Below are 19,356 nucleotides of genomic sequence, written 5' to 3'. Positions count from 1 at the left end.
TCGTAAAGTGCCACATGACTCCTCACTGTATGTAGGCCTACTGTTGTGACTAAAGCATTAGCACCCTGAGAATGAAGAATATGATTCAGAATATTTTCAGAAATAAATACAAAAGGAAACTATTTTTCATAGGCCAAGGATGCTAAACAAAAGACACAAAGTGTGACTGGGACACATTCCCTGGCACCAGTTTGCTGAACTCAGATTTGTTCAGAATTAACTGATGAATGATGGTTTTATTTCATGAAAATGGGCTGATTGTTTCCAGTTTCTTTTTTATATTGGCCAAGACAAGAGAGCTGTTGGAGAACATCAGAAATGAATTAATCAAAATATGTGACTCTTCCAAAGGCTAAGAGGTGAATAAAATGCCTGGAAATCCGAGATTCAATATTTCGCTATCAATCAATAAGTTACACAGTAATAAAACCATCAAGGTCCTTCCAAGACAAGGAAACAAGAAGGGAACTTGTAAATTAACAGGCAAAACATGTAAAGAGATTCGGGCTGACCTGAGGCAGTGTGAAGTGGCCGTTTCACACTTACCAGTAAAAGGGACAAAAAGGACACCACTACTGAAAGACAAGCAGAAAAGGGCAAGCTGAGAGCTGGGAAAAACAGTGATAAATGAGGCAAGGTTGTTCAGGAATTATTAACTGTGGACAGATAAAACCAAAGGAGAGCTCTTTGGAAATGCAAAATGAAGGCCAAGGTAATAGCTCCCTGCCGCCTCTAAGACCTGCTGGTTCTGAGATACTGAGGGACTGCTTTGCTGTGTCTGGCACTGGAGGTTGGCACTTGGAGGTTTGAGCTGTAGGTCTTTGTTCTTTAAACATGACTGGAAATACCTGAAATCTGCCAATAAAAAAAGAACTTCTGCAAACTTTTGAAAACAAAACATAGGGAAGATAGTCTGGTTTGTGTGCTTGACATGCAAATGGATGCATGTGATGTTCCAACCATCTTTAACCAGAACTCTAGGGGGAGGAGAGATCAGGGCCATTTTACCTTTCAGTTCAACAGTTTCACTAGTTTGCGTTTGTAACATATTCCACTTCTTTGGGCCACATATGTTTTAATAGATGAATGATGATGTTGTTGCAGCTGGAAACTAAATTCTTTCTCAAGAATACATCTTGCTTTTGAGTTGTATCTCTTAGACATAGAGATTCCAAAAAGAAAGTGAACTTGAAGTACTTCAAGATGACTGATCTTAACTGAGATGCCTGAGGAGAAACAGTTGAAAGATAAATACAATGACTTGGACAACCGAGAGTCTTCACTGGCTTGGGAGTTTACGTTAAGATGCTTTATACCCAGAGGCTTTTATTTTGTGTTTGTTTTTCAACACAGTTGTTCATCTTTTGTAGTAATGAGAGTTTAATGAGGGTCATCTTTACTCCAACCCTCAGTCACATCTTTAAAAGTCCCAATCAACCAGATGTTTTTGTTACCTTGTCCACCAAATCTTTCTGGTTTTGACATTCATGTGATATTATCCCTTCCCTCTTTTTCTCTTTCAGTCTTGGTTCCTCTGACAAGATCTGTGTATGAACCAGCAACTAGAATTCTTTCTTTACAATCGGAAATAGAAAAACAGAGAAACAACCCACAGGATAATAATTGTCATCCAAGCAACCAACCCACCCACCGACCCTGACAGTATGTCTCACCTGATACAAAATATAACCAAGCAAGGAAATTTCAGCAGCATGACACTTTTAGAGGAACTCTGGACTCATTAACCCAGTCAGAGGGAGGACCCGTTTTAGGCAGAGATGGATAGATGGAAAGATGAATGGATGGACAAGAGGATTCCAGGATAGAGAAGGAGTAAGAGGACAAACAGCACCAAGCAGGCATCTCTCCTGAAAAAACACCGAACCAGCACAACACAGCAGCAAAGCAGGAGGAACCTGAGGATGAAAAAGTGGTCAACTTCTCCAACTTCGTGAGGAAGCATTGCGTAATGAATGGCAAAGAAAATCAACTGTCCAACAGAATCAGATTCTCCAGATGAAACGTTTAACCTACCAAGATACACCCACCATGAATCCACAACGTGATCAAAGCAAAGACACGATTAGCTCTCCACTGAAAGCTGCGGTCCATGCTCCTGTAATGTCTGTCATCACCCAAAACAAAATCAAATTGACCAATGTTTCTCTCTCTCCAAATGACCATTGACTCTATAAAGCCCCCTTTTTACCCTACTACTTACTAGAGAGAGATCACGCCAAAACATTTCTTGATTAAGGGTTGCACTACAAGCTGAATCAATTAACACTAATCTTAACGATGTGCACTATTTACCTACAAGGCATGGGAGGTAAGCCAGACTTGCCTACCAAGAGTTTTAAAGAGGAAAAATCAAGGTACAAGAAGCCTTCACGTGTCCTCAACCCCCATTTTTTAGTTCGACAAATCATTGGCCTCCGCTTCCATTCTCACATTTCCCCCGCAGCACACAGACACACACACCACAATCTGTGCCATGACCACAGCATGTATGCACAATTGAAAACACAAATACGCACACGCACACGCACACAGATGCCCAGTTTCACCTTTTAGATCCTAGTATTTATAGGTGGTGGTGTTGTGTGATCATATTTTCATTTCATACGCACATACAGTGAAGCCCAGTGAACTTAACCTATTTGATTAGACATCCAAACCAACACGCACGCTGAAGATCAGTGTGTGTACATCATTACTGACAGTTTCCATGACGATAGACAGCAGCTATTGATTCCCCTTTTTGCCCTCTTGTAATGTAGATGAATGATTTTGTTCTCTTGTGTGTTCTCTTATTTGAATTTATTCCTTTTGGATTTGTACTATTTTATAATTGTTTTATATTTGAATGACAGCACCTTATAGAGAAAAACAGTAAGAAGTGGGACTTTGAAGCGGCATAGACAGGGTGGTTAGCTAACCCAGATCAAATAGTAGTTGCGAAAACTTCAAGGAAAGCGCTGACATTTTGGAAAATCCACTTATTCACTTTGTTATTCAGAGCTACACAGTGATGATATTATTGTTGTGTGTGTATGGTAAATGAAGCGAGCACCAGCAGGCTTTGCTCTGTCCACAGTTATAAAAAAAAAAAAACCCCAAAAAAACCAGCATCCCTTTGTTTAATCCAAACAAAAATCTGAATGTTAAAAGCAAAAAATTGGTCATTTGGTTGTGGTTGGGAAGAAATAATCTGTTTTAACCCTTCTAAAAGAGTCCAATCGTGTTTTTACACCTCGGCTTTTAACAGATCAACCACTCTGACAAAGTGCTGTGTACACAATCCAGGATGTCACATTATCAAAGCAGCAATTATTTTATCAGTTGTTGCAATGGCAAATAATCAGCCACAATACAGCGTTTACGTTCCGAAATAATCCACTAGGGACGTGATCTATTTCACTGGCCACCACATCGCCCAGCCAGCTGACGTCTCGTTCCCATCAGCGGGAAGGAAGCTGTTCCCTTTTCCGTTTCCACTGATAATGCTGAGCTAAGCTACAAATGGTGGTAGCCTCATATTTACCGTTCAGGCACCAGAGTTGTATCTTCACATCTAACTCTCAAAAAGCAAATGAATGTGTGTGTGTTCCACTTTGCCAAACTTTCTTTATCGCGGTACATTTGTTCTCCGTGCCAGATGAACCCATTTGCTGCATACTGTGCTGCAGGACCACACAGTGAGAGTTTTGACAATCACAGGAAGCCTATTTTTCTGGGAAACCTACCTGCTGAACCATACAGGTCAAGGAAAAGCTGAAAGTCAGCTGCATCTACCATTTTAACCCAGGCACAGCTGCTGACTGCTGATGGTCAAATGAGAGTGATAGAAACCCAGAATCGAAGAGGGAAGGTTGCTGAAGACGGGACCCAGATTAAAAGAGAGAGTAGCTCTTCTTTCTGTCTCCCTAAAGTTTACCCTGTTGTTTACACTCCCAGACGGGCCGCTGCTCCAAGAGCACAGGGAGCCACACTGTGGAGCAAAATGAATATGTGACATATCTGGCTGTTTCAGAGAGGGTTTTCAGTAGGATGATCACACATGTGCCCAATTTTTTAGGTGCACAGGGTTAGGTAAAAGGATATGGGTTGCTATGGTAATCCCCCCCAACACAACACACACATACACCAGCACTCCCCCCATAGCGATTGTGAATCAATGAGCCCCTGATGATCAAAACTGCTCTAAAACAATCATACCAGCCAACCTTATGACTTTCTTTTTTCCCAAGAAATCCAGTAGACTGACCACCACTTAGTCCAAATCAGTGGATGTGTTACTGGGATGGAAATACACCTGTAGAGCACAGATCCCCACTTCTTGAACACACAGACTTTAAAGTCCACTCACGTCCCCAGTGCCCAACTGAATTCAAAGGGAAGTCTTAAATATAGACAATCTGAGGAGGCCTTTATGCTTTTAATCATTTTCTCTCATTAGCCCACACACATTCAGACTGATTCAGTTATTTCCTGTTAAAAGTGGAATTCAAATCATCCATCCAACCTCACAAAATAACTGGACTGCCTGGCCATGTTCTTCACTGCAGGGAAACACAACATAGTTGGCCAACGACTGGCAACCATCTCATCAGCTTCGTAGAGAGAACTAGCTCCGCTGAGTAAGACGTTAATGATGGCTAAGGTGATTTCTTTTCTAATCTATGGAAGTGCCTCTGTATTCCCATTATGCAATTTGTCAAACATGAATTCAGGTTCTTTTTCTCACATATAAGCTATAGTGAAGGGTGAAAAATTTATGTCAGGAGAGGAGAAAAAAAACAGTGACAGCTCACTAGATAATTGCAAGCATCTTTATATATAATACACATATATATTTATAGATATATACATTTTTTTTATTTGCAAGATAAGCTCTGTGGCAGTCTAGTTATTTTTTGAAGCATGGCGTACATCGCACAGTCATAGGATGCATCTCAAAAACTGCTGATTTGAGCTAAAGTACCAGTCTCTTGCCCACACTCACATTAAATGACAGAAAAAGAAATCCATGGCAAACACAATAGATACATAGACAGTGATGAAAATGTAGTTGAGGATTTAAAAGAAAAAAAGAACAGATTAGGTTTTGTTGTTTTCTTTCTTGTTTTGATGGGAAGTATTGTTCTTGAAACTAAATGATGTATGTTGATTGAGCCATGTGCAATGCCTTGGTAGAGGAATTGTGTTTGTTTGTTAGCAAAATGTTTGAGGGTGTCACGAGAAAAGAGGGAAAACCCTCTACTTTTTTTGTTGTTTTCTTTTTTCCTTTGTTTTTCAAGTCCACGTGCTCTAGGACTCTAAATATGAGGGCAGCAAGAAAAAAAATCCCAGTCTTTGTAAGTAAGTTTGAGGAAACTGTTTTTAATTTTCCTTTTGTTTGTTTTGTTTTTTTCTTTTATCGCTTTTTTTAAGAAAAATTTTCATTTCTAATGGTTTGTTTTCAAAATGTGGGAGGGCTGAAGGAACAATTTTGCAACTCATAAAATATATATCATTATGAAAACTGGTGCTTTCGTAAAGAATAAAGTACATTCAATCTCTATTATACATAAATAATAATAAACGAAAAATTAAGTGTTATCATAAAAGCAAATTTTAGGAAAACATGCATTATTCTATTTCTCTTTTTGTATTTACCGAGGGGGGAGGGGTTCATTGTACGAAAAGGTTGTTGTGACAAAAGGCATTTTTCCCCCCCAACCTTTACACCACAGCAGAGGAACAGTCGTGTGGAAAAAAAAAACCCAACATTTTCCAGACTGTATCATCTTGTTTCCGACACAATTGAACCTAATGTGGGACAAAGACAAGATCTTCCCCAATCTGGGAGATGCACATGTATGGATTCCCCTTTCTAAGAAAAACAAAACAACAAAAATCTTGAGTGATGATGTCTGGAGAGATTTGTTTTCTTGTTAACATTATTTGGTGTCAATGTCTGGTTGGTTGAGCAAGAGGGAATTAGCGACCTCAGAGGGATGCTGTCATCAGTTCAGTGAGGATGTGAGCCCCACCCCCCCTTTCTCCAACCCCCCCCCCCCCCCCCCCCCAAAACCATCCCCCCTGCTCCAAATCCCCATTTCCCACTGTAAATGATTATAAATATTTGTTTGGTGATGTAGTGTTATAGACTCAGAGCATCTTAAAGGTTGTCCCTAAAAAGTGCCTTTTGTTCACAGATTCCATCTTGTAATCCTGAGTGCCCATCTCAAAAGAAAAAAAGTCCCCTCCTTCATACTTCTATATCTTTCTCTTCCTCTTCTTCGAGCTTTTTAAAGCAGTATACATAGTACTAAAGGAAAATTGGTGTGATTTAGTTCCTCTTTTTATTGTTGAATAATTAAGAAAAGCTGAAAAAAGACAAAAAAAAAAAAAAAAGATATTTTCTGTCTTGCTTCTCTTCCTCTGTATCTTGTCTTCTGTCTATCTTGGACACTGGAGTAGTCTGTAGCTGCGTAACCTTCTCCTTCCTCCCCTCCCTCCTTTTCTCCTTTCTCCCTTTCTCTGAACGGCGGGGTAAAAAAAAAAAAAAGTCCAAAAAAAAAAAAAAAAAAGAATACGCAAAGATTTTTTTGTCTGAGCAGAATGCAGTTAGCTCACATGTTATTCTTGTCTGTACGCTTCACATTGTATTACCATACCCATCTTCTTCAGCTTCTCCATTCAACAGCTAATGTAAGTGAACAAGTTACACCACGGGGCTCTGGGCTGTGCTGAGGACAGGGGCTGCTTAAAGGGCAGACAGACACATGACCCCAGGTGGAGGGGTGAAAGGGCTCATGGGACCTTTTTGGTTTTGGACTTTGTGAGGGAGATGACCAGTAGGACTGCTAGTATAGGCAAGTTTGTTTGTAATCCTTGTTTCTATCTATTTATTTTTTTGTTATAATTGAATTTGGATTTGCTTTTTGATTACTTTTTATCATTGTTACTGCATATCTTAGGCAGCTTTAAAACGCTGCATCGAGACCTTCAGTTATGCACCTTTTTGTGGTTGAATGAGACCAGCTATTTAAAAAAAAAAAAAAGAAAAAAGCGGGAAAAAAGGAAACTGAAAAATAACTCAAAGCACCTTATTAAACGGACTGGTTCCACAGCACAGGGACTGAGAGGCTCAGATTTAGCACAATCACTAGAAATGTTACGTTTTGTTTAGAAACGCTCTATTGATTCACCACCACTGACCAAAGTGATATGGTTCCAAAAGCTGGAAAGCGACTAGACTTTGGTGACTTAAAGTTAAAGCACCTTGAATTTCCACCAGCAAACTCGAGTGATCGTGGATTTCACTTTATTTTATTTTTTATTTCTTTGTCCTGAAAAAAAAAAAAAACACAAAACAAATATAAATCATTAAATATATGCAACTTTGAATTTTTCTTTATCAAGCAAATGAAACCAGCAGCAGTATTATCAATCTAGCCTTGACAAGTTAAAGCGCCACAGATGAGAAGCCATATTGGAGAGGAACAGGCTGCATGGAGCAGGGTGTGTGTGAGTGTGTGTCTGTGAGTGTGTGAGTGTGTGTGGTTTGTGGAGGAAGGGGGTCAGTAGTACCTGCCCTGCACTGTTCAAAGAGCCCAGTCGGACCCTGTGGCAGGACCGTCCGCCATTTTCTTTTTTAAATTTTCCTTGGTTTTTAACACGTTTTGTAGGACGCTGGGCCGTGTTTAGCAAAGTGTAGACTGAGGCCACTGGCCGGCCAATCCCCTCATCTCTGTCCTATAACCCCTCCCACCACGAGTGCTCCCCCCTCCTCCTCATCCTCCCCTTAGAGCAGCACCCAACCCTCAGACACACTTCCCAGAGCCCATGGTGAAATGCATGTGTTAATTACAGTTTCTTTTCCATAATAATAATAAAAAACAGTTTGAAAAGAGCAACACCTTTACTTGATTGAATAAAAGGATGTTCTTGACTGTAACCTGCCTGTCAGCTGTGGTTATTACTGTGCCATTGAAGGCATCATCACATTATTACATATATCATTATTTGACTCGATACTTTCACCTCTCCACACTGTGGGAGGAGATCCTTCAAGGAGTCACAACAAATGCGAGGGCTCAGAAGTATTCAAAAAGGTAAGCATGACAACATTTCTCTTTGATGGTGACATAAAAGAATAAAATGTAAACACTCAAGTAACTCCACTGTCCAATTGTATTTCAGTACTTGAGTGAATAAATGTAATATTTTCTCCTAAGAATGAGTCAAATTACCATTAGTTATCCTCAGCTCTGATGGTTTTTGTTTACCCTCTTTCAGGTGAGTGTTTGGGTTTTTGGTGCTGACTAGACTGAAGGTACACTGATTCAGCAACAAGCAAATGAGCATTTAGCCATTCAGCAGCCAAATAGTCAGTGAAGGGGCCAATAGTTTTCTCTGCTGCTGAGTAGAAGTGCAGTGAGGAAGTGATGCGATGGGTCATTGGTAGCTGGTTAGCCTACTAACTGCAGCAGGCTTACTGTCTATCACAGGCGACAGCTCTTGGCATGTAAAGGAATGAAGTTCGGTGCTCATCTCACTACAGCCAAACATCCGTTAACACTTACCTTACAAAAGGACCTTAAACTTGTTAACTTGTTTAGCAAATAGGGGTAAACAACCACAAGAACAGCTATGGATAGGTATAATGACATTTTTTAAATTTAAACCTTAAAAATATTCTTTTTGTATATTAATTCCTGTCAACATTTGTTTGTTTTGGGGGTTCATGTAAGATGGTAGTCAAGATTCATTTAAACACAGTTTACCAAAAATGTTAAGATTTAATGGCTAAACAGACGTGTTCATAGTTGGAAAGTCAGATGGTAAACTGATAAATGATACATTTCACCGTTTGTGTGCTCACATTCATTTTATTAAGCCTTTCAATGGATCTGCAGCCTAATAATCAAAGACATATGTTGGTAAACTGGAAATTATATTTGATGGTCACTGACTTTGAATGCAGTTTATCTTAACAGACGTACTGAGACTGAACCGTTAAAGAGCTCATACTGACCAGGTGAGTCCTAGAAAAGCTGCTGTGAACAGACTGAGATGTTGTTGCTAAAGAGACAAAAAGAGTCAAAGGCCCGAAGGACTGCTGATATTTAATGTAGCACAGCATAGTTTAAGATCATGTCCATGCTGTCGTACAGTTGTCAGTGAAAACTGCTTTCACACACACAGAATCATCCTGGGGACAGTGCGTTTGTTACAGTTGTTTGTTCTGCACCCACAATAAGCTGAAACCTTTTGTAGCCAGTTTCCACACACTGCCATCTCACACACAAACACCAGGCCAGCAGTTTCCTTAATAAGCGTCATAATACAGTAACCTGTAGTGTACATCAGCCCATCTGCACGTAGTGTGATGGCTTAAACCTGCTCCTCACAAGCATTTTCACATTAGCTGTGTGTTTGAACCTCAATATGCTTCATTTCACCTCAATCATGTGTAATTTGGCTGGCATGAGTTGCCCCTGTTAAAGCTGAAGATACACCAGTGTCAGGGCTGGAGGCAGAACATTAGATAAATGAGTTAAATGTTTTCTCTTGTGATCATTGTGTTTCTTAGTAGAAGTTTTCTTTATGGCCATTTTTTGTGTATTTTGCTGTTGTGTGCATCATCTTTTTGTTATTTGACAGATTTGAATTTTTCAGCCACTTGGCACAGAATTTCTGGCCTAGCAGTTATTGGATCTGAACTGTTTGGCTCACAAGATAAACGGGCCTGCTTCAAATAAAACCTTCACACAAGTTTAACTTCCCTGGCCACTTTGACTTCTGGAAGTGCACTTGATGCCAGAAAATGTAGACGATCACATGGAGGTTATTTCTGTCATTTTCATTTATTTATAGTTTGATCTAAGTTTTGATAGAACTCAGATTCAATCAAATGGTTTAAATTTGCCACTGTGATTTACTTCAAAGTTAGAGAGATGATGACGACAGTATAGACCAGAGCAACAACAATTAAACCAGGAACTGATTTGTAATGTTGTGGCTGATGTATTTATTTATCCCAAATGAAATTGTAGATAGATTTGGTTCCCATTTGTTTGACTTAAGCTGTTTGAAAGCAACAAAGCACGACAGGAAAGAGTCAGTTCTAGACATGGGAGCCCCGTATGTGAAGGTAGAAATATCCAAGGGCCAGCTAAGAGTGGACTAAAAGAAGAGAGAGGAAGTCATCGCATGGTCCAGATGAAACAAGTGACACTCTTTAAAACCACATGCAGATGCTTTACTCCTCATCAAGCAGTACACAAAGATTTGCATCATTTTGGTTGTGTAGTTTAGCGGGTAAAGTAACATGTCTCCCACAGACAGCCTCACAGTTAACGGTGTGGGCTGCTGAGAATTAAAGGGCCCCTTTTGATAAACAAGCGGAAGACAATGTTTTCCGTATAATAAGGAGAGCGCACAAAAAAAACCCGCCTCCTTAAATTTCAAAGCATTTTAGCTGCAGTCTTTTCATCTATCATAAGTTAAAATTGAAATGTTTAACTTTAAAGGCCAGTTTCTGCTGAGGTTTCTCCACTGTTTTTTTTAAAAATCATTACGGAAGATTTTAAAAATGAAGATCAGAATCTTGAAACTCTGATGTTGGATTTTTTTTCTGGCCAGTCTTAATTACACCACAACTAATGAGCAAAAACAGAATAGTTCCACATTTGAGTAACCTAAAAGGCAGGCACGGGCCAAAGGCATTTGCAGGGGCTGATTGGCTGTGGTTTGAGCAGCCACCATGTCAGAAGAGATGAGAGGTTGTACAAAGTCAACAGAAAAACCAGTTACTTATTTGTCAGTTTAGTCCCCCCCCCCCCCCCCCCCCGGCAACATCATGTCAGACACATACAGAGAGCAGAAAGGTCCAGTGCGTCTCTGTCAGTTTCACTCTTGGACGTAGGCTTAGAGGTACACACAAGCAGTTACACACACTGATAATGTTGTGGAAATGCAGTGAGGAGAATTTGCTTCCATACAATCCAGCTACAGCATTAACAAACTTGCAATTTGATTATTTTTCTGCTTAACTATGTCGCATCCACCAGTACAGGCACACAGACATGTACCCCCTCTCTCTCTCGCACGCGTGCACGCACACACACACAGACAGACACACAGACACACACACGCACGCAGGCAGACAGACAGACAGACAGACAGACAGACAGGCAGGCAGGCAGACGGACGGACGGACAGACAGACGGACACACTCATGTTGCAAACCCTTCGGCCCTGTTGCACCCCCCACCCCCTCCCTAATGTTCACAAAGCACGTCTAAAATCAAATTATAGATCTCCCCTAGACAAACCCCACACATTCCATTGGAATTCACGTGGATTTTATAATTCTTCCACTTTTTCACCCATGACCTTTGATAATCCAAGTCTGACCTTCCTGCCTCCACTTTGTGTACTTTAAGCATGTAACCCCACCATAAACCTAAGCCACCCCGTTTTCCCCTTCCCATCCCACTGCCCACCCCGTCCCCATCCCCACCCTCACCCCCTGCTGGCTCTCCCCTCTCCCTCCTGTTGGGTAGAGCTGAGGTTGGTAGCTGTACAGTAAAATTCAGGGCTGGGGTGGGGATGCAGTCTTTATGCTGAGCCGAAGAGGGGAGGGGTAGGAGGGAGGAGCAGGAAGGCAGTGATCTGTGTTCAGTCATCATCCAATCCCTGGTTGAGGAGAAAGTTGGCTGCCAGGTTCTCATTCTTCTCACAGGCGAAGTAGGCCTGGATCACCAGAGCCTCAGGGAAACCCAATGCTTTTAACTGTGCAGTGACAGATGGGGAGCAGCGGGGGAGGGCAGGATAGAGGGATTTAATGATCTGCAAGTCTTCATTTGAAATTTAATAATGTGCAATTATATTTAGTCTTAATTTATCACTCACCCTTTCAATGGCTTCCTTCTCCTGAGGTGTAACCTGGATATAGTTGACAGGTGCACCCTCCTCCCCTGCTGCACCCATCTCTCCAACCTCTGGCACATCTCCCCCCTCTCCCACTGGCTCGTTCAACATCTGGATAAACAGCTCCTGATGCTGACTGATTTGCTGAGGAAGAAAGACAAATGAGGAAGAGTGTCAAGGTGAACTGAGGCATGATACAAAAACTCTAGCAATAACAGCCATTTATTGAAATAAGGAAATGCCCTAATATATAATATTTAATCATCTTCCTACTGACTTGAACGTTAATGGACTGAGACGGAGGTTTTAATAGCATTGGAGAGGCTGCAGATATGACTGCACACCAATTGTCTGACGACACTCTACAAGCAAGAGCTCTCCCAAAGAAAGGAGACTTCAATCAGCTATTGACAGAGTGACTGCGGAAATATAAGAAGACAAAATGCCATTTGGCTGCAAACAGGCCAAACCCCCAGCTGGACTGACTCTTTTTCTATATTCGCCATTAAGGCCTGGACCTTCGTTCATCCCAGCCATCGTGTCCATCAGTTCATTTATTGAGGATCTTCTTGAAAGGTTTTGATCAGTGATCTCGAGTATGTTCCTAAAGCAGGACAAACATGCTCCTATTCATCCACCGTAAGCTGGATGTTTACAGCACCAGCACCAGATGTCATGGCCACTGGAGTGAGAAATATTATTTTAGATTTAAAATGTATAGGTCATTGACCCATACATGTCTTTAAAACTGTGTGTTTTTGATGGTTCAACAAACCCCAAGTTTCAAAGGTACATGAATAAGGTTGGGACTAGAGCCACCTGGCGGGAAAACCAGGACCATTGCCGGTGACAAAAACTTCAACCTCCCCAAACAGTTCTGAGAGCGTCTGGAGTCCACCACCAACCTGGCAACATTTTTTCTCAGACAAGTTGAACAGCATTTCTTCCCAGTACTTCATATATATAAGGCAACACCATCTTGACCACAAGGATCTCTTTGTATGTATATGCAGCCAGAACTGTAGGTGTGACAGCTCTTACTTAGAAGGAGCTCTTATCATTTCAAGAGTTAAATAACCTTATGTCTTAGACTATTAGTCTAACAGAGGCACAGATTAACAAAGTATTTTCAAAGCGGTGGCACAACATGGTCCACTTCAATCTGAAGAATTGTGAGGGTATCTCTCATGGGCCTGACTTGAAATATCTCAGGGTTGTGAGTCTGTGAGTGTGTCACCTGTAGAAGCTGAGGGTTCTCCCTGCCTAGTTGCTGGAGAAGAGCTGGTAGCAGAGCAGGATTCTGCTGGATGGCCTGTCTCATGTGCAGAAACTGGGGTTGGGTCCGCAGGAATGCAAGTGGGTTTTCTCCTGGTGACACAGAGTTAATCACTTTGAGCAAGACAGCGAAATGTTTTGGGTTCATCATTCACAGAAACTCTTCTACCATTTAACACTAATCATAAGAACTATGGTGTGGGCTATACAGCATTTATACTCTGTCTAAAAGGACACAATGTTCACTGTTGCCAACATATACAAAACCCGTGTTTTGTGTAAGCACATTCTTAGCAAGGCTGCCTGGTTCACACATACTCATATCTCCAAGCAAAACCATGCAGTTCCTGGACACTCCACTGGCCGGCAGGCTAAGTAGATGTAACACAAAATTAAGACAAATGTATTCTCAGCAGATTTAACAGAAACGGCAGAAACACAATCACTAAAGTCTGAATATTGTAGCCATCACGAGTACTGTTGCACTGGACTATGCTAAGTTTAGCTAGGCATTGCTCAGACTGCCAGTACTTGTAGACAATGAAATAATTCATATAAGTTCTCCATTTCAGAAGTGAGGACCAGAAAGGATTAGCCAATTATATTCTCTTTTAATCAACAAATTACTTGGTAACTTACAGAGAAAAGGTAAATATTCCAGTAAAAATAGAAAATTATTATATTCAAACCAAGACCATCAAATATTTGGTCCCATTGGTCCTTTTTTTTTTTCCCCCCAACTGACTGAAAAACACATCACATGATCACTGCAGCTCATTAATCAAGATGCTCTTTTGGAGACATGTGTAACAGAGTGATGGAATTTCAACATGGGTGCAGGGCTGGCAACATCTGATGGCTCTAACAACTATTTATTCATGCCCATGGTAGAGAAACATTCAGTGCCCAATGAGTCATATCATGAATCACTCCCCCCACCAGTGAGGCAGTGACACTTATTTATTGTATTTATCTGAAAAAGTGCAAAGTCTGGTACCAGCTGTAGCCTGATGTGAATTTACGTGTCCTGAAACTGTCCGAGATAGTTTATGTTACCGTCTGGTGCTCATGGGTACTAGCTGGAGTAATTTTTAGACCCACCATTGTTAACACACCCCTGACACTTTTATTTACTTTCTACACAGTGGACAGAGACACATAAAGCTTGACTGCAGGTATTTCTGGATTCAGTTGGGCTGTACACCTCACCCTCTGCTAGAGACGGGGCTTCTGTGGGACCAGACGCAGGCACCTGCGCTGGTGGATTACTCTCCTGAACTGGGCTACTGGGGATACCCTGGAGAGAGAGAAGTACAATTATCAGTCACGCACACATGCGTTGGGGCACAGAAACTAATAACTGATGTTTTGATGGCTCCAACTGAATAAGAAAACTTAGAATAGACTTCAAAACATTTATTTACAACTTCCATGTTTTATTTGATTTAATAAAGGAAGCTACTGTCAAAAGTTAAGGAAAATTTCCTCATAAGTCCTTCAGTATCTTCAAAATATAAAACACCACACACACACACATACAGTGCCAATTTTACTTGACACTAAACTAGCATTCTTGGGGGTTACAATGCTTAGTCTTACACTTTAACCACTGTTGATTAAACTACACAACCACATTGCTGTACTTTGTAATGTTTATTAAGTGTTTGTACTGTTTGGTCCACACCATTTTCCTCTCTCAACATTCTTTTCCCTTCTTTTGCCAGTGTGCTCATATGAGAACTGTGTGCGACATGCGTCACCACTGATTAATAACACTACAATATATGGAAAAAGCCAGTGGCTAATACTAATTAATGCCACGGTCATCATGTTTTTTAGTTTAGCAGTCTACTCAAAGATGTGACCTCTCCACTGTGTGCAACAGTTGTAACCACACACACACTTATACATTTCTGTATTGGTTTCACATTCCTCTGGAGGACTTTTTCGTTGGTTATATGATGGTCATTCGGTACAGACATAATTTGTACTCAATGACAAACTTTGAGGAAGTTGCTGGAGAGTGAAATTGAACTATATTTATTATTATTATTATTATTATTATTATTATTATTATTATTATTATTATTATTATTATTCATAATAGTAATTCATTATTATTATTATTCATAATAATAATAATAATAATAATAACTAGGGTCAATAATCACTTATTTATAGATGATACTTAACTCTTTGTAAGCCCAATAATCACAATAATCAGTGGTTACAGTAATATCTGGCTTTGCTACAGCTTTATTGCCATCTTTAAATTTTGAAGAGCATGTTGAAGAGCATAAAGAGGAGCGACTGTGCCTGGTTGTGGACTGAGGAGTTCTGACATTAACTCCTGCTCATGTAAAAACAATAATACCATAAATTAATCCTTTACTCATCTAGCAGGCAGACCTGTGTGCACATTTCAGACAGAATTGCTGAGAGGATGGCGCTGCGTTTGGTAAAAATAATTTCTGTGTGTGGGGTGACGTACAGTCAGAAGGTATTCTACAGCTCTGTGGGGGTTGTTGAAACTGGCCCTAAGCGCAGCCACCACTCTCTCCCTTTCGTATCCCATGGACATGATCTCTGTCAGCATCGCCTCATACTCCGCCCCGGTCACTGAAAAACCACACAAACACAGATGGTCACGTTACAAACTATAACTTTAAACTTTTCATCCCAAAAGTACAAAATCTTTTCAAAAGTAAAATCCAATTTGCTAAAAACATTCCAAACCTAATAGAGGAATTTAATATTAAATTCACCTTTTGGGTTGAATTACAATAATTATAATTTTAAAACACTTACTCTGGGCTGTTACCTCATTATATTACACTCCTAGAAATCTTTATTTTACGTTGTTTCAGGATTTATTTTACAGTAAAACTACACAATAGTTTTAATAGACAGCCCAATGACAGATAAAAAATATTGCACCAACAATTAACTTTGGATGGCACATAAACAACATACTACAATATAGGCGTACATAGCTAAATAACACCCTTTTTTATGCTTTCAGACTATCTACACAATCTGTGACTGGACCTAATGGGAATCCCTATTACTGTCTGTGGCAACACAATAAGGGACAGATTACTTTTGTCATAACCTAAATATAGAAATGGTGTGAATTACACTGCAGCCTGTAAAGTCCCCAACTCACAGCTGTAACAGTTTCTGCCGCAGCAACTATAACCTGGGATTTATACAACAAAAGTGCCACTGTGATATTAACTGAACTGTCTGAATTCAATTTTCTTAAAATCTACCCATTCACATTTAACAACAGTGAAGAAATGCCCAAACTAGTTCCCTGAGACTCTTAGAGGTGCACAGGCTCCAGTTACTTGTGTATGATGTAAGTCTGGCATAGACCCATCCATTACATACCCAGTGCTGAGGAAGCATCCAAGCCCTGGCTCCCGCCACTAGAGCTACAAAACATAAAAAGGTAAAGAGGAAAATAAGGCACACAACCTTTCTGTGACTCCATGATGAGGAACACAGTAATAAAATAATATTCATGAAGCACGATTTTTTTTTAATCAAAATCAAATATATATTTTTATACTGCACCATGTGTAAATGTATAATATATAATATGTATAATTTATATACAGGCAAAGAGAACCTTGGGGTCAAAAGGTAAGTGTTCTTAGAGATCAAAGAATTATATAATCGATTCCAAACCACTTATGCTCACGCTCACTTGAGTCTTGAGTCTTAAAGATATGAATGATGTTAAATAAGTTGGGAAAGAATTTATATAATTCAATTATCAAAATGTGATTGCAAAAATCACTATCAGATCACTCTACTTTGGATTTGCAGTAAAGGCAGAAATCAATAAATGAGTAGCAGTAATTCTGCTCTCAACTATTTGGGGTCCAACTGGGTACAGTAACGAGACATTTAACAGTGACACTAATATAAATGCCTCTTTGGGATGAATAAAATTATTTGAATCAAATTAAAAAAAAACGTGGATTTCAAGCAGCCAAAGATGAAAATTTTAATTACCATGTGAACTTAATCAGCCTCAAAACTGTCATATATGCAAATGTAATTCATGTTCACTTCAACAATTTCTAAAAGGAATTATTGGAAGAGCTTTAGGTTATCTCTTTTTTTAAACTCTCAACTAGTCAAAAGATCAGGTTAGCATAGCAGCTTTAAACATTAGAAATTGTCCCATCTACCTGGCTGGTTGTTGTGGTTCTGTGGCTGCAGCACTCGGCTCTTCTTTGACCTCCTCTGGGGGAACGGGGACAGCTGTCGGGGCTGGAACTGGGGCTGGGGCTGGGGCCGGGGCTGGGGTTGTTGCTGGGACAGCTGTAGATGTAGAGCCAGAGTCCTGTACAGGGGGTTTGGGTGCTTCTGAGAATGGGGGAGAGGCGGCAGCTGCGGGCTTAGCCTTTAGCCAGTTCAAAAGAAAGTGCTGTTAGGTTAGAACAGTGGAACAGCTAACTTTTCAAATCAGACAGAGAAAAACTATAGGACATAACCTCCAAGTACTAAAAACAGCTCATCTCAGAAATTACAGTTAAAAGACAACTCCATAAAAGCCATTATATAAAAAAAAAAAATCTCACCTTGGAGACCATCACTACAACAAAATTCTTCTCATCAATTTTGTACTCCTTAATAGGTGTGTCATCTTGCAAGATTTTCCCAGCATATATCAGCTTCTGCCCAGATACGGGAAAGTTGTCTTTGCCTCTTTCTGCTTCTATCTTCTCTTTCAAAGCCTTCACCTAGTGACAAAGACAGGAATGATAGTTCAGAATCACTGACATGCAATCACATCATAAAGGTCTTTTGATGCTTTATTCAAATATCCCTGTTCTCAGCAAGATGGAAGTTTTTAATTCATCCCTTTGATCTCTAACTTCAGTTCTCAATATTCTATGAATAATATATTATATTTAAAAAAAAAATCATCTGCATGAGCCATTCATAAGTTCACTCATTGGCAGACTTGAAGTTTGCTGACTGCATACACAGTGGTTTCGATCACTTCTCACACAGCATGACGGTGCTTATTATTAATTCAAGTGTAAAATGACATGTGTAGCCGATGGTATCTTTAGCAACACAATCTGATGTTCAGGTCATGTTGGCCTCATCACCTGCATGACAAAGATGCGAGCATGCTAACCAACTTAGCCAGCTTTTTAGTACGTTACCAACAAGGCTAATCGGTGGTATTAGCAATAGCAACCATAGCTGACTAGGCACCTTGAGTTGAGCATAGAAGTTACAGCATCACACGGGAGATCACATGAGATATCGCCGAGGAGCAACAAGAGCAAAGTAATCTCGAAACAAACAAGGAAAGGCGAGAAATTCGTTCGCAGCCTCGTCGCGATGACTTTATTAACAACCTGTTCAGCTAGCTATCAGGCTAACGTTTGCTAGTTAGTGTGTTGTCGGTATGTTTACCGCCCAGTTTGATGCGGTTGGGTCTTTTATTATGCGTTAAATTACTTGAAACCATTCAGTAGACGCCACATAAACTGTTCTCTCGTTCGAGAAAGCAAACAAAGCTGTAGGGTGTATCCGTAAGTTAAAACCTTGGTCCGCAGCTAGTACTGCTAGCTAAAGTTAGCTAACAGCCACTCACCGTTTGTTCGGGGTCTATTTCAATCTGAATAGTCTGCTGCTGCAGTGTTTTAAGCGTGATCTGCATCGTAGCGGTGGCTGACGTTGCGTCAGATGTGCTTCAAATGGAGAGATAGTTGGTCGCGAAGCAATTAATTTCTTTTGGGAGTTGGCGTTCCAGGTAAGATAGCAACTAGCCGATAAATGTGTGTATCCATGAGCACTCAGCAAATCGCCATCTTTGGTGACAAGTTGGTGGTGCGGCAGGAGAAGCTCCGCTGGAAGCCACGAGATCTCGCGCTGTGCGACGCGACTATGACACAAAATATTTCATTTACGTGTTTACGAATTCAATTTTTAATTGCCACTAAGCAGCCATGCACAGTCATGTTTACGTTACATGAACACCTCTGGTCAAAAATTCCAGGCGTATCCAAAATAAAATCTATAGTCAACCTTAGATATGGCATTAACATTTGAGGGTTTGGTTTTTTTTTTTAGATTGACTTTATACATTCTGCATTCAAACGAACTTTTCGCAAATTCGTTAAA

At 40.3% G+C, this 19,356-nt stretch overlaps 2 protein-coding genes across 4 annotated transcripts in view; one reads left to right on the top strand and one right to left on the bottom strand.

The window, feature by feature from the left end:
- nfixb (nuclear factor I/Xb) overlaps positions 1-7,371 on the top strand; it is a 133,966-nt gene extending 126,595 nt beyond the window's left edge. For all 3 annotated transcript variants that reach the window (XM_029508305.1, XM_029508306.1, XM_029508307.1), the window contains one exon: positions 1,524-7,371. In XM_029508305.1, coding sequence (XP_029364165.1) covers positions 1,524-1,538 — 15 coding nt within the window. In that variant the 3' untranslated portion in view covers positions 1,539-7,371. The remainder of the gene's footprint in view (positions 1-1,523) is intronic.
- Positions 7,372-11,517: 4,146 nt separating this feature from the next.
- Positions 11,518-19,050, bottom strand: rad23aa (RAD23 homolog A, nucleotide excision repair protein a). The gene is made up of 9 exons (XM_029508319.1): positions 18,827-19,050; positions 17,796-17,957; positions 17,403-17,617; positions 16,594-16,637; positions 15,692-15,819; positions 14,410-14,497; positions 13,163-13,293; positions 11,908-12,069; positions 11,518-11,787 (listed from the first exon to the last, which is right to left on the bottom strand). The coding sequence occupies exons 1-9, from the start codon at positions 18,890-18,892 to the stop codon at positions 11,674-11,676; spliced, it is 1,110 nt and encodes a 369-aa protein (XP_029364179.1). The 5' UTR covers positions 18,893-19,050; the 3' UTR covers positions 11,518-11,673.
- Between the last annotated feature and the right edge of the window lie 306 nt (positions 19,051-19,356).

This window comes from Echeneis naucrates, chromosome 8 (genome assembly GCF_900963305.1).
Source record: "Echeneis naucrates chromosome 8, fEcheNa1.1, whole genome shotgun sequence".
In the NCBI taxonomy this organism is placed as follows: Eukaryota; Metazoa; Chordata; class Actinopteri; order Carangiformes; family Echeneidae; genus Echeneis; species Echeneis naucrates.
This window is presented reverse-complemented; position numbering and strand designations above follow the sequence as displayed.